The sequence below is a fragment of the Neltuma alba genome, unplaced genomic scaffold (assembly GCF_004799145.2).
Source record: "Neltuma alba isolate B1F8T4 unplaced genomic scaffold, ASM479914v2 tig00005518_pilon, whole genome shotgun sequence".
In the NCBI taxonomy this organism is placed as follows: domain Eukaryota; kingdom Viridiplantae; phylum Streptophyta; class Magnoliopsida; order Fabales; family Fabaceae; genus Neltuma; species Neltuma alba.
Window position 1 is genome coordinate 67,127 of NW_021634142.1, and position 11,597 is coordinate 78,723.

The 11,597-nt window shown below is 35.3% G+C and overlaps 1 protein-coding gene across 3 annotated transcripts; it reads left to right on the forward strand.

Moving 5' to 3' along the window:
- Positions 1-359: 359 nt before the first annotated feature.
- Positions 360-11,384, forward strand: LOC114747947 (kinesin light chain 3). Of its 3 annotated transcripts, none has more exons than XM_028936297.1 (18): positions 360-641; positions 1,326-1,424; positions 2,179-2,369; positions 2,459-2,563; positions 3,333-3,433; positions 4,134-4,212; positions 4,862-4,873; positions 4,994-5,059; positions 5,715-5,783; positions 5,873-5,929; positions 6,624-6,701; positions 7,084-7,181; positions 7,260-7,305; positions 7,885-8,009; positions 9,025-9,133; positions 9,722-9,805; positions 10,652-10,714; positions 10,917-11,384. In XM_028936297.1, the coding sequence occupies exons 1-18, from the start codon at positions 530-532 to the stop codon at positions 11,031-11,033; spliced, it is 1,611 nt and encodes a 536-aa protein (XP_028792130.1). In that variant the 5' UTR covers positions 360-529; the 3' UTR covers positions 11,034-11,384. The 3 variants fall into 3 exon arrangements, with proteins under 3 accessions (XP_028792130.1, XP_028792131.1, XP_028792132.1); XM_028936298.1 differs by having other exon boundaries at positions 361-641; positions 9,722-9,784; XM_028936299.1 differs by lacking the exon at positions 360-641 and having other exon boundaries at positions 1,333-1,424; positions 2,136-2,369.
- The last annotated feature ends 213 nt before the right edge of the window (positions 11,385-11,597 follow it).

Below are 11,597 nucleotides of genomic sequence, written 5' to 3' on the forward strand. Positions count from 1 at the left end.
TACCTTAAATAGAAATAAATTTTGGAATAAATAAAAGTCTTATCCGAACAGTTTTTTTATTTCATCATCAAGCATGCCCGCTCCGTGATTGCGGCTCCTTTAACGTGCGAACGATAAAGTCACTTCTGCTGACATGGCATGATCCTTTCCGTTAATATAATCCAACGGCTTACAGTCTCTTACTTTATGCGGCTTCAGTGATTCCTAGCTCCCGGGGATTTTTCTCAAGCCCTTCTTTGACGGGAAATTTTTCTAATTACTACATTAAATTTTAACTATTGAAGTGGAAATTACGGTTGAGATGGGATCATGGGAAGCATCTCCATTAACGCCACCTTGCCATTCCTCACCTTCTCCTAGAACTGCAGCTGACTTCACTACTGTGGCTTGCCTTGTTCAAAACCCTAAACCCTGAGTGCTTGCGCTTATAGAACAACTCTATTCAAGTTTAATCACAGTGACATGAAATAAGTAAATCCATTAAATCTCTGTATTTCTGTATCTATCCCTCATCTTTCTTGCTGGAAGAATGTCTCTGCGGGTGGTAGCAGCTAATTTACTCAAAAAGATTCGCTTTCCTTCTCGCAGTGCTTCTTCTACTTCTGTAGTAACCTCTAATGCGTTGCCCATCTCACTTCCTGGTTCGTTACCAATCACCCGACTAATTCTTTTATTCTTCACGTCGTTGTTACTGTTTGACGATACTGCGAAAAACCAATACCTCATAAAATCACCAGAGTTCTTCTAATCAATGCGAAAGTTTATGAATTCAGATATGGTGCCGAATTGTAGTGATAATCTCAATTTTTTTAATATTGTTTCAATATTTTTATTACAATCGTCGGGTTTTGGTGACGAAGTAATAAACAGTTTAGTGCGAAATTGGAAGAAGGATGTCAATTTGAGATTGCCTCGAAATTGCAGGTTTTGTCACCGTACTTCTTAATTTTAGAATGGCACAGTGCTTCAGGGATCGTAGTTCAGTTGATTTTATTAGTCTGTGTGAGAGAAAATACGCATTAAAACTTGTACTTTGGAACCTGGATATAGGCTCGAATAAATTTCTCAATCAGTTCGTCTATCTTAGATGGCATCCCATAGGACAACTAGGAGAGTTCCTTGCAAAATGTCGAACATGTGTCCTGTAATAACTTACCGATGATTTACCGTTTATCAAATCTTAAACGTTTTGAATTTGCTGTATCCTGTAGAGCTAGATCAGGTATTGGTTGTTCAAAAGGGATAATAATGCCTTGTTCTAGTTGTCCCGCACAGTGACGATGATGACGACTTATTGTTTTTTTCGTCATTTGGTGTTGTATCAGGTGAAAATTTTACTTGTCATTGGCATCGACCGGGTGCGCATGGTTGGAGGACATGTTCTAGGGGTCCTTGTCTATGGACGGTGATATATGGACATCTTGGTATGCTTTTGACATTAACACATAAATCTGTTTTGTTCTTTTCAACTTGTAATTTTGCTGTTTTTTATTCTAAAATCTGCATTATGTTACTTCTTCATCCTTTTAATGTTCCTTCCATGCTTAAATTCATAACATCACAACGATTGCAAATATTATTGGAGGCAAGGCTTGCAACCTGATATCTAAACTAATTTATGGCAATTAAGAAAAAGCTATGTTTAGGAACTCAGGGAAACTGTACATGCAGTTATAAAGTCTAATCAACTTCTATGAATGCCATTTTTGTCATGTTGATCATGAGGCATTTAATATTTTTACCTTGTAACATCCATACTTCCCAAGAAATTCTTTATTCTATCTAGAGAAGATTCAGAAAAATAATCACAACCCTATAGCAATGCACTAGGTTATTCACAACAACACGTGGTAGTCTTCTATTCCTTTTAAATGGGGAGGAAATTTGTTGCTCAGGATGTAGAATAATATCTAGATTGAAAATTAGCTTGTTTACTGCGGGCTATTTTTCCCAAGTCAATTCCCAGATAGAATTGAATATAAAACTTGTTTCCCACTGTCTCTGCCCTCATGTGATCTACCTATCATACTTGCTTCTATAATTGTATTAGCTTTTAGTTCATATGCACTATCACGATGGCTGACATTCCATCTGGATCTATGTTGTGTAAATCAAACTGGCCGAGGCACTGTCAGATGGTTCAAAGAGGTGGGATTGATTACTCTGATCTTTATGCAGCATTAATTATTGGCATCAATGCCAACCCTGTGTTTGCAAAAGATGCATCAAAAGAAGCAGTTCTTGATAGTGACGCTGAAAAGGATGACATAACTGGATTGCAAAAAATTGAGGATGGCTCTGTAGTATCAAATATACACACATCAAAATGGAGGGTCTTTACCGATAAAGGGAGAGAATTTTTTCTTGAGGCAAGCAGGTTTTCTTTTTGCTATGTTTCATTTTTCGTCAGTTATATCTTTTGCGTTCCAAAGTTTATTTTCTGTCAACTATCTGCCAGGGAAAAATAGATGAAGCTGAAAAGCTCTTCCTTTCTGCGGTGCAAGAAGCTAGAGAAGGTTTTGGCCAGAGAGACCCACATGTTGCATCTGCATGCAACAATCTGGTCAGCTTATCATCAAGATGGCTTACACTTGATAATTATCTTCTTCCTAATTATTTGTGAGAACTTTGCAGTAAATCATTTAGGAATCCTCCTAGAGAATTTTTTCTTAAAAATTGTCATTTGGTTGCTGTCTTATTATTATTATTTTTTTAATATTTGACAAACGTCTTCTTTTTAATTGAAGTTGTGAGAACTGTTTCGTAAATCATTGAGGAATCTGCCTGGAGAGTTTTCTTTACTGAACCTCATTGAGTTTCTGTCTTCATTTTTTTCCACTGTTAATCTTGTTCTCCCCCCCCCCCCCAAAAAAAAAAAAAAATTTGTGATGCCTTTGAAGAGTTTCTTATCCTTTATAGGTGATAATGTTTTATCATATATTCCCGTACATATGATATATTTTTTTGGGGCCTGAGATTTGGTGAATTATATCTGTGCTTGCATTTCTGCAAGAAATCTTGGTGCATGATCATACTTCGTATAGGCAGAATAATTAAAATGCCAAGAAAGGTTGTGATATTAACAGTTGCACGACTTAAAGCATTCAATTTTTAAAGACATTAGATGATGTGATTGATATAAGTGTATGGAAATTTTCAACTTCTAGCAAAACTCATTCCTTTCTGTATTATTTTGAAGGAGTCATATTGGTTGATTATGCCTGCTCTAATTACTTCTATTTGGTATTGCCTCATAATGATTACTTCATTTGCCTAAAGAGAGAAGATTCTGTAGTAAGACAACTCAATTGTTACTATGATTCTCATTTTAGGCTGAGTTGTACAGAGTCAAGAAGGCTTTTGACAAAGCAGAGCCACTGTATTTAGAAGCTATCAGCATATTGGAGGAATCATTTGGACCTGAAGATATACGGTGAAGTGCATTTTCTGTAAAACCATCATAATTATTTTTTTTAATATTTAGGAGTAATAAATTATTTATGGCTGGGTGCGATTGTTCCCCATCTCCATGAAGTTAAAAGCCTTATGCCACCACACAATGGAAAAACCATCACACAGAATTCATAGATGACCTAATAATTATGTGGCTTTCCTTTTCTAATTCTCTTCTCTGCATAACAGTTCTCTTTGTTAGTTATTTACGCTAGAGGATTCTAGATTTTCTTGGCATTTCCTCACTTTCATGACCTCATTAATATAGATCAAGGGTCCCCCTTGAAACGAAACAACCATTTGCAATTACAGGGAACCAAAGTGATTTTCTTAACAAAAGTAAGGTGGAGAGTGACCCTTGAAAATATGTGCAATGTTCGCTAACAAAATACACCTAGAGTGTATACTATAAATTTTTAGATGATACTTCGCAAAGAAATCATAGCATATGTATGTGCTATATTTATTTTTCCACATTCGTGCATCTTGATCACTTCTTGAATTTTGTTCTTGTATTTAGAATGCTTCCCTTCCCAGCATCGCCTCCTCAACAAAGCACCAAAATTGATTCCCAATCAATGCCTTTTTGGAAGTCAAAAAATCCGTCTTAAGTTAAAGACTCTGAAGCTTAGGAAGGTCTTCATTTCTTTATTTGAGGATTAAAACTGTGATTTTTGCAGAGTGGGAGCTGCCGCTCATAACCTCGGTCAGTTCTTCCTTGGACAGCGGAAATTGGAAGAAGCTCGTGTTTACTACGCGGTAAATTGTTTAGTCTCTAGAGCTTAACTATCTTGGTAACAAATGATGATGATGATGATGATCAATATCCTATGACAAATCAACCCTTCTTTTGTTTCATTCTTGTTAAGGAGATTCCTTAGAATGGTCCATGAATCAAGCACCAGAAAATGAGATCCTGAAGACAATTTTATCCCATAACAACCATGAAAATCTTAGCATTTTGCTCAGCTCATCATAAATTGGGATTTTTTTTGTATGTGTGTGTGTACATAGATACGATATAGGCAATAGTTAGTGGTAATTGTGCTGAGTACTTCTGAGTCTATTCCTATGCAGTAGCTTCTTTGTCATTTGGGTTTCTGGAAGATTTAAGGGGGGGGAAAAAAGAAGAAGAGCTATTTGGACATTGGTTTCTGTAAAAACTTTTGGGTAGGAGAATATATGGGTAAAGGATTTTATGAGGCAATGTTCCTCACTCGATTTCCTCACGACCATGTTATGAGATCCATTACCCATTCTCAGAGTATGGTTGTCATGATCGATATCTGTTGACAGCTCATCTATTTATTGTTAGTCAATCTATTTTTCCTTCAGTCGTAGTGATCACATTTTTTTCCTCCATTTTTTTTGACGCAATTCTCCTTCCTTTGGCTTTTGATTTTGGCAGATGGCTTTGAAGGTGTGGAACTACTATACTGATTCACAATCAGGAAACATTTTTCATCTTCACCTTAGTTATTTATTGTAATCATTTCATAACTCATATCTGAACTCGAGTTTTTTATTGAGAAATACCCAGATAAAAAGGCGGGTTTTGGGATATAACCATCCAGACTGTTCTGATACAATGTATCATCTAGGCGTGGTAATAATTCATCCTTTTACTCTACTATTCTTTCTTCACATTGGTTTTATTGTATGTAAGACTATGATAGATATTCTATTGACAAGGAATCTAGATTTACATGTTGGAGATAGAAAATTATCTGAAATTATTTATCACAAATATCAATGTGAAGGTTGGACAAGTTAATTCTGTATAGCTTATTACAAAAATGTGCACGGATTTGAGATTTTTATATCATACATGATAATACAAAATTAGGCGTACTTCATAAAAAATATTATTGAATGTGAGATCATATCATCCCTAAGGTCTTCATAGGAATTAAGGCGTTTTGAGAGGTCATTTTAGGATTCCCATATTTCAGAGCTTCTTAGATTTCTTTCTCCTTTTATTATTCTCTTGTTTTGTTTTCCTCTGTCCTCTAGATACTCTTCTTTAATAGAGAAAAGAATACCTTTGAAACTTGAAATATATGATTTAGTGGCTATGAGGGATGAGTTTCTAGGAGTTAGGTTCTATGTATTTCATTGGTGGATCTGGTATTCATCTTCATTTGGGTGTCTCGATAGTTTGGTCTGAATTGAATAGCTTGTTTAGGTGGCTTTATTTGTTTAATGCATTCTGGAGTTTGAGCTTGATTGGATTTTAATTTGCTACAAAATTGAGTGTTCAGGTGCTGTATCTTCAAGGAAAAGAAGGGGATGCTGAGGCCTTTATTCAGGACTCTATAAGAATGCTAGAGGTGCATCTTTTCTATACCTTAAAAGCCGAACAGGTGCTTTTGTGATTATGGATTGTTATCTTCATAGGACAAATTGTTTATCCATGTAGGAAGGTGGTGAAGGGGAGTCCTCTATATGCATTAGAAGACTTCGATATCTCTCCCAGGTTGTTTTTTATTCTTTTGACGATATACTTTGTTGGTCATGGTTGATTCTTATTATCCATGGATAACAAAGAAGATAATTTGAGTATTTGGATTTTCTAAAATTTACTGGGGCCAAGCAAGAGAAGCCGTTTTCTTTTCTTTTCTTTTCCTTTTTTTTAGTTGGGTGGTGGGGACGCATATGAGGTGTAGGAGGGTGGGGATGGACTAGTAATCATTAAAAGGTTTCAAGGAAGCAACTATGACCTAAAAGTTATAGAATCCAAGAAATTTGAAAGTATACTTTTCATGCTGCAAGAAGGTGCTCCTTCTGAGTAGCAGAAATTAGAAACCTATCAAATCTAACGCATACTTATGTCAATGGACCCACTGATCTGATATCACACAGAAGGTAGATCCAACAAAAGCACATAATCAACAAATGCAGTCATTGCTGGTCTCGTATTAATACGGCCCAACGTGTTCTTCATGAAACTGATACATTTCATTCTCTCCTAAGCCAACAAGGCAAGTTGCACATCCCACTGATTAAGTCCCATGCAACCCTTTCCTAGGAGAGCGCTCACTTGAATCCACAGCATTATACAAACCCATGGCTGGCTTCTAGCAGTTCTCACAGTTCGGTTCCAGTTTTTCAGGTTATAATTTTTTCTAGGTCTAATTTTTGGATTCTCATTAAGTTTTTGCTACTTGTAGATATACATGAAATCACATCGATATGCTGAAGCTGAGATGATTCAAAGAAAGATTCTACATAACATGGAACTATCAAAGGTTATTTATTGGAATCCATTTCTCTGTTTAATTTACGTGTTGCTCTGACTGACGTGCTCATTTACTTGTAACATTTTAAACGTTTTATCAAATCAAAGTTCTATGTCTATCGAAAGTTGATTATACTTGACAAACATTTTTAAGAGTTGAATTTCTTAGGAAATAATCTAAATTGAAGGATCTTCGGACTATTATGTATTGATGGTCATTAAGGGTATTATGACAGGCAAAGCAACAGACGGGTGCTATATGTTGACCCTTGGCTGACCAACTCTGATCTTATTTTCCTTTGCCACTTGCTATCTTCTACAATTAGCTGTTATCATTTTGCTTGGTTAGGTTTTTGTCCTATAAAAAGTGTGACGTGATTTGTGGAAGGCAGGGGTGGAATTCCCTGGACACTATTGCTGTGGCTGAGGGTTTAGCTCTGACTCTGCAAGCATCTAATAATTTAAAAGCCTCGCAAGAGCTTCTTCAAAGGTGATTTGTTATATTGTAGCCTCAGAAAGAAATTTGGCTTTGACTTTATCAGTTGATATCCTTTTGCTTTCCTTATAGATGTCTTGATGCCCGGAAAGTCATACTTCCTCACGACCATATTCAGGTTTGGTTGTTGTCCACATACTCATTTAGATATCATGAAATGTGATTTTAACGAACTGATCAACCTAAATTTGAATGGTATCAATCAGTTTATTTTCCTAGGAATGGTTATATTTCCAACTTGCCCCCCTCATATTTTAAGTCCACAAGGTAGTGGAAGGAGTTCTTTTTCTGTAACAACTTGGATTTGACTTCTCTAATATGCCTCCAAGATTAAAGCTTAGTTGACTGTGGGAGCTTAATTATGATGTGCAGTTATTTTATGAAACAGCAATCTACTATAAGGCATTAAAAAAATTTCACATAATAGGTTATGTGGATGTTCCGGTGCCCTGTATTTTCAAATACTTGGATGATATTGGATTTTGTTGGTTTTTTTTATCCGAGAGTTGAGTTCTCTACTCAATTTTTTGCAAAGCCGGTAGTTAACTTTAATATATATATATATATATAATGTATATTTTTTAATATTCTACTCTTGTAATGAACAGTTAGTTTATGCTTGTTATTTTGTAATCTTTGTTGTTTACATTTACCAAAATGCACAGGCCTTACCTTTTTTTTTTTTTTCCACGTTCAGATTGGTGCTAACCTGCTTCATCTAGCAAGAGGAGTGGTGCTCAACAGCAGCCAACTGCACAAGTGGGATGCTTCTGGAGAAGCTGAGCTTGATAGGGCAAAGGAGCATTTGAATAATTCCATAAGGTTTATTTTTGCTGATCACGTGTAGCTTTTGCATGACTAAATTTTGATATCTAAAATAAATTGTCACAGGTTTTCCCAATGCCAATTAGCCTTTCCTTCCAGATCTGCCATCATGTTGCTTTCTTGTTAATGCCTTTTTTTATATTTACTTTTGTCAAAGCTTCCTGGGCGGGTGAATTTTGATTTCATGCCCACAACATTCAGTCTTGTCTATACATCATGTAGATTTGGTTGGAACACTTCAGAAGAGCCAAAACATTCTCACCTGACCAGACTTAGTTTGCATACAAGACAGATTTTTTTTCTTTCATTCCCTTAGAAATGTTACATAATTAGAAATGAGAGGGAGCATTCAGAGACTAGAGATATAAGAAGACAATAATAATAATATGTCTTGGCTGGACAGACTTTTTAGGCATCCAGAAAGTATACAGGTTTCCATCATGCAAAATGAAGAATAAACAGAATTCTGTTAACAAGCTTCTTTGATCTGCCATATGAGGATCCTAGTTTGAAAGCCAAGCTTTTGTCTATGGTTTAGGTTTATTGTTGGGTTGGTTTTCTCAAGAAAATATGTTAGATATTCATGAGCTCCTGATTAGTCTTTCTTTTCTTAACTTTCGCATTTTTAGTTGTGAAATCAGGTCATCCATTGTTTGTGTGGTTCCTTCACTTGGTGTGTATGATATGAACATTGTGAGGTTTTTCCTCCAAGAACTTATTACATTGATCATTTTCAGGGCATATAGAAAGAAAAACTAGGCTAAGATCTTTATAGGTCTTCCATGAAGTAGTTTGGCATCTGTTCCTGCTCTATAATTTTTCTTTTTGGTTGAAAACCAATTATCCAAATAATTGTAGGTCTTTCGTATTCAGTTTGGTTTTGGTTTTATTATGCTAACTTTTAGCAGGATTCTCTAAGTGCTGTCTCATAATAATCTTTAGTGAATAGGTTATCTTTCTTTTGCGTGCATTTGTGCACATTATTGATAGGCTGTTATATATTCAATCTCAGGATTGCCCGTCAAGTGTTAAATAAATTATTGAAACAGAAGGTCAACACAAAAGATTACGGTGTTCTAGGACGTTCTACAAAGGAAAGACAAGTGGCATTAATCATACTGGTCAGTTTTTTTTAATTTTCATGATTCCTCATCTTTATGCATTTTTGCCCAGAAGTTAAATATCTGGCACCGGCATGAAGGCTTCTGCCCTGAAAAGTGTTCTTATTTGAAGGTCACGCTGCTACATTCACTTTTGTTCCTATGATCATAGAAGTATGCTCATATATTTCTTACATTAGTTACAAATTTAGTTAGCTAGTACCTGCATAGCATATCAGAGTAATGTTGCCTTTACATGTGATTTCTTTTGTTGATGTAATGGAGGGGAACACTATTTGGTGGTATAAAGACCTTTGTGAAAAGTGGTATGATTTAGCATGATATTTTTTTTTTCAAGTTCTTGACTAGGTTATTCTAGCTCATACCAATTGTAGCGAAAAACGTAGCCAAAATTTGCGTGGGGCAAGTGCCATGAATGAATATCCACAGAAGGTAGCAGGGTGATTTTGTTGGTGCAGTCATGCTTTCTTCTAGTTTCTTTGGTTTTCTTTTAATATATGTACTGAGGTGGTGGATTATTCTTCATCTGGAATTTCTTCAACCTGCAAAGATTTTTTGAAATATAGATTTGAATTGTGATTTTTGCAGTTGCAATCGCTCAGTACTTTGGCATCATTGGAGTTAGCTAAGCAAGGATTGCTGGAAACTCAGGTTAGAATACAATATTTGATGGTATCTGATTATTTTGCTTCAGAATTAATAGATTGTGTAATTATATGTAACTATTGACCACATGATTCAAATTCTTCTATGACCGCACGAGGAAAAACATTGGATGCTGCAGTTAAAATTGCTGCAGTATCCATTGGAGTTGTTGGTTTGTTCTTCTTCCTTTGCTTTAAGTCATCTGTAAACGCAGTTTGGTTCATGTTTAACAGGAGTGCAAGGTATAGATTGATGTGCATGAATAGAATATGAACTCAAGATTTTAGATCTTTGCTAGCTTTCGATTTTTGGGAAATCTAGAGCATTCATCCCTCTGGAATAGCTGTTGCAATAAAATTATATGCTGGTGATTGCTATCAGTAGACCTTTTTAACTCGATATAAAGAGTCCTGTAACTTTATGGGTCTTCGGATCAATGGATGACCTATTACTCTTCTCAGTTTTAAATGTAATTAAATATAAGAGTTAGATAACTAATTTACAAAAATAATTTAATTAAATTAGTTATCTGTGAAAAATTATGTATTGGTTTCCTAAGAATATCCCTTTAATCATTTGTATTAGAAACTACCCTACTAATAGAAATCTCCTTTTAATAAGTGCAATAATAGGGATAGTTTAAGAAGAAAATTATAAATTTGGAAGATAAAATCGATTGACATCTTACATTTAGGACTAAAGTAACTCCCTTAACTAATTCTTATATTTAGGACTGAAAGGAGTATCCTAATTTAAAACATGAAATGATGCTTTTGACATTTCATTTTACAAGTCTTGTAACACTTGTAATCGTGTACTCTATACTATGTTATTCTATTTGTCTATGTGATTTCTGTTCATTTTGCAAAACAGGAAGAGCATGCAAATCGTGAAGCTCGGAAGGCACTTGTTCAATGTGTTTCCGCTTATAGGGAGGTAAAATTGAACCCTATCACATGAAAAATTTGAACCCTTTATCTGTAAACATAGTTTGGTGATAATTATTGATTGCTCTTGTTATACGCTACCAAGTGTTGCATCCCAAATTTGCTAGTAAATGTGAAAGATTTATATGCATGTCCTTTCATCCCTCACATGAGGTTTTGAACATTTATGACAACTATGATCTTCTTTACAGTATGTATCTGAAAAGTCAGTTGCTGATTCTCCTGAAATAAAGAAAGAGTATCTTTCATGTTTAAAGCGCGCTCAAGACTTCCTTGATGGTAAATTTGCTGAGGAGCCAACCAATTAAGGAGATTCCAGGAGCTGAATTAAGCATCTCGAATGCAAATTTTTTTGCTTGGCACAAAAAAGTGACCAAACTGAATAGATTCTTTAATGCCGCTCTCTTTGTCAGAAAGAGGCGTATGCCCGAATCCGCATAGAAGGGGTTGCGATCCACGGTGAATTAAATGAAAATTACCATGTTTTGGCTTCCCCATAGTCATCTAAATTTGGAACCATACACTGTTACATTTGTTGTGTACTTGAATTATTCTATACCTGTTTATTTTGTTCGGGAAGAAGTGTTTGTCCCTCAAAATCCAATGTTAAAATTTTTTAGTAATCGAGCCCCAATAAAATATTCCTTGTATTTTGCTTTTAAAAAAAATCCTTGTAAAAACACTTGGATACACTTTTCTTCCTTCTGCAGAGTTGATTTGAGGTCTTAAGTTACTGGTATTTTTATGGTCTGAATTATAGAGACATCAATGCCTATATAACCAGATGCTTCAAGAGGAGAGAGTAGATAGTAAAACTTCCAAGAGTGCAAGAGTTTCTGAAGGAAACCGGCTACAAATTAGAGGTAACGCTC

What these genes read in the sequence shown, in the direction of transcription:
- LOC114747947 (XM_028936297.1), top strand. Translation starts at nt 530, where the DNA reads ATGTCTCTGCGGGTGGTAGCAGCTAATTTACTCAAAAAGATTCGCTTT. An exon ending in AAGTGGCATTAATCATACTG is followed by an intron (nt 9,134 to 9,721) that starts GTCAGTTTTTTT and finishes TGATTTTTGCAG; the next exon opens with TTGCAATCGCTCAGTACTTT. An exon ending in GTGTTTCCGCTTATAGGGAG is followed by an intron (nt 10,715 to 10,916) that starts GTAAAATTGAAC and finishes TCTTCTTTACAG; the next exon opens with TATGTATCTGAAAAGTCAGT.